The sequence below is a fragment of the Bombina bombina genome, chromosome 9, assembly GCF_027579735.1.
Source record: "Bombina bombina isolate aBomBom1 chromosome 9, aBomBom1.pri, whole genome shotgun sequence".
NCBI lineage: Eukaryota > Metazoa > Chordata > Amphibia > Anura > Bombinatoridae > Bombina > Bombina bombina.
In genome coordinates, this window is record NC_069507.1 from 241,947,282 (window position 1) to 241,953,066 (window position 5,785).

General features: G+C 37.1%; 1 protein-coding gene across 1 annotated transcript; it reads left to right on the plus strand.

The window, feature by feature from the left end:
- The first annotated feature begins 1,572 nt into the window (after positions 1–1,572).
- On the plus strand, positions 1,573–3,061 carry LOC128639636 (histone deacetylase 3-like). The gene has a single exon (XM_053691768.1). The coding sequence runs from the start codon at positions 1,582–1,584 to the stop codon at positions 2,797–2,799; it is 1,218 nt and encodes a 405-aa protein (XP_053547743.1). The 5' UTR covers positions 1,573–1,581; the 3' UTR covers positions 2,800–3,061.
- The last annotated feature ends 2,724 nt before the right edge of the window (positions 3,062–5,785 follow it).

A 5,785-nucleotide genomic window follows, 5' to 3' on the forward strand; every position in this document is an offset into this window, starting at 1 on the left:
AGGCTAGCTTAAATAGGCAGGTTAGACAAACACATGAAGGCCTTAAAGGAACAGTACATAACAAGTTAGCAAGATATGTGGAAACATAACACAGTGCTAGTCGCATGACTCCAATTTTGAACTAGAGCTGCTGTTTGCATCTGTGGGGGTTTCCTCTTGGGACCAGCAGTCCTCTGCGAGGCTCAAGTGGTATGTCTACTGTGTGTTTCACCCCTTTGCAGGGGTTAAACACACAGGAGTTTGGGATCGATAGTATTAAAATTACATACACAAATGAATTAGAATGTCCAATCAAATTTGCAAAAATATATTATGGTTCTAGCTCTGCTTTTATTTTAACATTTCTGAAAAACTAATTTATATAAAAGAATATGGCTTGCTTGTTTCCATGGGGATAATGTCACATGCTTTGTAAAAGCTTCAGAATTATTCTGTGCACTGCTTTAGTCAGTTGTCATGTGACTCTGCCCCCTACCGTGAACGTGCATGAGTTCCTTCTGAAGAAGCTATGACCTGGATAGCCCCTTCCATATATGGAAATGCCTTGCTGCAAACAAAACTATGCCTGAATTAAAGTGGTTAATGGGGGTTAAAATATAAACTTTTTTGCAGGTAAGCTTTGGCTGCATTATATATTTAAAAACTTATGTTAGTTCATACTGTTTTAAGTTCATTTAAGAACAGCAATCACTTAAAAATATCTATGAATGTTAGAGAAATGAATATTAAATTGCTATTGAGCTGGTACCTAACCCAGAGTGAAGAGGTTATACTATTGGGCCAGTAACAATTACTAGAGACTGGTTATAAGCAAGATGGTACAATGAGACATATTTAGTGCTACTACCCAGTAGCTCATAACTATTGGGAGCAATTTACAAACCAAAAAAGATCTGAGCTGAAAGGAATTAATTGTAGAAAATGAAGTTTTCTTACCCTCCGCCTATCTTATAGATATCAGTAACTGATAAAATGCAAAGAGACAAACCATTTGTTTACAATGGAGTTTCTTGTGTTTTATTATTTTTCTTTTTTGTTTTGTTTCTCCTTTCTGTAATTTGTGTGTACACAGCCTGAAGATCATGTTATATGAAAAGCTTTCTATCATTTAATCAGTGTTTCTGAATAGGAGTCATTTGTGTATTCTTTTTTTTTTTTATTCTTAGTATTTAGAATTAAAGGGATGGTAAAGTTAAACTTAAAATTTCATGATTCAGATACAATTTTAAACAACTTATAATTTTCTTCTGTTATCAAATTTGCTTTGTTTTTTTGGTATCTTTTATTAAAGAGTAAAACTAGGTAGGCTCACAAGAGCTCAGGAGAGTGCACGTGTCTTTAGTAGTAGTAGTGCAGTGTTTTGCAACAATGTATAACAAAGCTACAAATAATATTGCAAAACACTGCACTATTACTACTAAAGTCACGTGCACTCTCCTGAGCTCTTATAAGCCTACCTAGTTTTACTCTTTAGTAAAAGATACCAAGAGAACAAATTTGATAGAAATAAACTGGAAAGTTGTTTAAAATTGCATGCTCTCCATTATGGTAAGATATTGTCTGGAAGGCACTGGTCATCCAATGAAACCTCACCGTTTGGCTCTTACACACAGTCTGGTTCTCCACTATGGTCTTTATAAGAAGATGATTATGTTTAAGCCCTACCAGGCTTCACAACATGACATGAGCCGCTTTCACTCAGAAGATTATATAGACTTCCTGCAGAAGGTTAGCCCCAATAACATGCAGGGCTTCACCAAGAGCCTCAATGCATTCAACGTTGGTGATAACTGCCCAGTTTTTCCTGGCCTGTTTGAATTCTGTTCTCATTATACTGGAGCCTCTCTCCAAGGAGCAACACAGCTAAATAGCAAGATCTGTGATATTGCAATTAACTGGGCTGGAGGACTGCACCATGCCAAAAAATTTGAGGCATCTGGATTTTGCTACGTTAACGACATTGTTATCTGCATTCTGGAACTACTCAAATATCATCCACGAGTTTTGTACGTAGATATTGATATACATCATGGAGATGGGGTACAGGAAGCATTCTATCTTACTGATCGAGTCATGACAGTGTCTTTTCACAAATATGGAAACTATTTTTTCCCTGGCACAGGTGACATGTATGAGGTTGGAGCTGAAAGTGGGAGATATTACTGTCTGAATGTTCCTTTGAGAGATGGAATAGATGATCAAAGTTACAGACACCTTTTCCAGCCGGTCATCAAACAAGTAATAGACTTTTACCAGCCAACCTGTATTGTTTTACAGTGTGGAGCAGACTCACTTGGCTGTGATCATCTGGGCTGCTTTAACTTGAGTATAAGAGGACATGGGGACTGTGTGCAATACGTGAAAAGTTTTAATTTTCCACTACTGGTCCTATGGGGAGGAGGATACACTGTGTGTAATGTAGCACGATGCTGGACTTATGAAACCTCATTACTGGTAGATGAGACGATCAGTGAAGAGCTCCCCTACAGTGAATACTTTGAGTACTTCGCACCAGATTTCACACTCCACCCAGATGTTAGCACCAGGATTGAAAACCAAAATACGAGACAGTATTTAGATCAAATCAGACAGACTATTTTTGAAAATTTGAAAATGCTGAACCATGCACCAAGTGTTCAGATCCCTGATGTTCCATCAGATCTTCTGAGTTATGAACGCACAGAAGAGCCAGATCCTGAAGAGAGAGGCTCAGAGGAAAACTACAGTAGGCCTGAAGCATCAAATGAGTTTTATGATGAAGATCATGACAATGACAAAGAGAGTGATGTTGAGATTTGAGTGAATGCACATAATTGGATTTTAAATATTTGCAATCATAGTAGACTGACGCATTGCTTTGCCATATTATGGCTCCTATTCATACCTGTGAAGAGTTTGGATCACAGTTGTTTGTTTAATGGATCCAAATTTTGTTATCCTGTGGAGTTTCATAAGACCATGTTATCAATGGAACAGGATCATGATTACCTCTTCTGTCACAATGTGAAAACTTGTATCGGAACCAGGAGGCTAAGAGGGGTTGTAATGCATCTGCTCCAGTTATGAGGTTCCCTAAAAACAGAAGTGTGCTTCGTCAAACATAACAAATACTGTACATACACCCTGTACAATGTTTTATGATACAGCAACTCCTTGGTGGAACATGCTGTATTTATTTTTGCTAACAAAACAAGTTCTATTGTTTTTATCTAAGATTTTATTTGTTCAGATAGTTTCATCAGAAGACTTACAGATCCAAGACTGATGACATATCTGCCCTGATATCATGTTGTTTGTTATAGTAAATAATTAGACATTCTATTTTATTATTTATTTTTTTATGATTTTTTCTTCATAAACACTTACTTGCATTGGATATGGGAAAAGACTGATTTAAATGGGGAATTTTTGCATCAAACAAAGTTAAATAGTTTGGTCAGTTTTGTTTTTTACATAATTTTTATTTTTTACAGCCTTCTGATGTTTTCAGTGTTAAAATGTGAGTGACTGCACACACATTCTGGCATATTTACTAGGCACCAATTATGATTTGTTTGACCCTGCTTTCTGCACTTCATAATATTAACTCTTAAAGGGACATTAAACACTAAATAACTGCTAGATAGAATGAAGCATCTAAAGAAAAGATACGTCTGAGAATATTATGTAGATGGATATTTTTTTTAATTTAGTTAGTTGTTTAAATATTGACTTAATAACTTTAAAGTTTCAGTGTCTTTTAAAGCAATGGGTGCTGCCATGTTGTTACTTAGGTTTCATTCTCTGCTGAGGCCAAATAACATAATTTATGTAAGAACTTACCTGATAAATTCATTTCTTTCATATTAGCAAGAGTCCATGAGCTAGTGACGTATGGGATATACATTCCTACCAGGAGGGGCAAAGTTTCCCAAACCTCAAAATGCCTATAAATACACCCCTCACCACACCCACAATTCAGTTTAACGAATAGCCAAGAAGTGGGGTGATAAAAAAGTGCGAAAGCATATAAAATAAGGAATTGGAATAATTGTGCTTTATACAAAATCATAACCACCACAAAAAAAGGACGGGCCTCATGGACTCTTGCTAATATGAAAGAAATGAATTTATCAGGTAAGTTCTTACATAAATTATGTTTTCTTTCATGTAATTAGCAAGAGTCCATGAGCTAGTGACGTATGGGATAATGATTACCCAAGATGTGGATCTTTCCACACAAGAGTCACTAGAGAGGGAGGGATAAAATAAAGACAGCCAATTCCTGCTGAAAATAATCCACACCCAAAATAAAGTTTAATGAAAAACATAAGCAGAAGATTCAAACTGAAACCGCTGCCTGAAGTACTTTTCTACCAAAAACTGCTTCAGAAGAAGAAAATACATCAAAATGGTAGAATTTAGTAAAAGTATGCAAAGAGGACCAAGTTGCTGCTTTGCAAATCTGATCAACCGAAGCTTCATTCCTAAACGCCCAGGAAGTAGAAACTGACCTAGTAGAATGAGCTGTAATCCTCTGAGGCGGGGTTTTACCCGACTCAACATAGGCAAGATGAATTAAAGATTTCAACCAAGATGCCAAAGAAATGGCAGAAGCTTTCTGGCCTTTTCTAGAACCGGAAAAGATAACAAATAGACTAGAAGTCTTTCGGAAAGATTTAGTAGCTTCAACATAATATTTCAAAGCTCTAACAACATCCAAAGAATGCAACGATTTCTCCTTAGAATTCTTAGGATTAGGACATAATGAAGGAACCACAATTTCTCTACTAATGTTGTTGGAATTCACAACTTTAGGTAAAAATTCAAAAGAAGTTCGCAACACCGCCTTATCCTGATGAAAAATCAGAAAAGGAGACTCACAAGAAAGAGCAGATAATTCAGAAACTCTTCTGGCAGAAGAGATGGCCAAAAGGAACAAAACTTTCCAAGAAAGTAATTTAATGTCCAATGAATGCATAGGTTCAAATGGAGGAGCTTGAAGAGCCCCCAGAACCAAATTCAAACTCCAAGGAGGAGAAATTGACTTAATGACAGGCTTTATACGAACCAAAGCTTGTACAAAACAATGAATATCAGGAAGAATAGCAATCTTTCTGTGAAAAAGAACAGAAAGAGCAGAGATTTGTCCTTTCAAGGAACTTGCGGACAAACCCTTATCTAAACCATCCTGAAGAAACTGTAATATTCTCGGTATTCTAAAAGAATGCCAAGAAAAATGATGAGAAAGACACCAAGAAATATAAGTCTTCCAGACTCTATAATATATCTCTCTAGATACAGATTTACGAGCCTGTAACATAGTATTAATCACAGAGTCAGAGAAACCTCTTTGACCAAGAATCAAGCGTTCAATCTCCATACCTTTAAATTTAAGGATTTCAGATCCTGATGGAAAAAAAGGACCTTGAGACAGAAGGTCTGGTCTTAACGGAAGAGTCCACGGTTGGCAAGAGGCCATCCGGACAAGATCCGTATACCAAAACCTGTGAGGCCATGCCGGAGCTACCAGCAGAACAAACGAGCATTCCTTCAGAATCTTGGAGATTACTCTTGGAAGAAGAACTAGAGGCGGAAAGATATAGGCAGGATGATACTTCCAAGGAAGTGATAATGCATCCACTGCCTCCGCCTGAGGATCCCGGGATCTGGACAGATACCTGGGAAGTTTCTTGTTTAGATGAGACGCCATCAGATCTATTTCTGGAAGTTCCCACATTTGAACAATCTGAAGAAATACCTCTGGGTGAAGAGACCATTCGCCCGGATGCAACGTTTGGCGACT

What these genes read in the sequence shown, in the direction of transcription:
- LOC128639636 (XM_053691768.1), top strand. Translation starts at nt 1,582, where the DNA reads ATGAAACCTCACCGTTTGGCTCTTACACACAGTCTGGTTCTCCACTAT.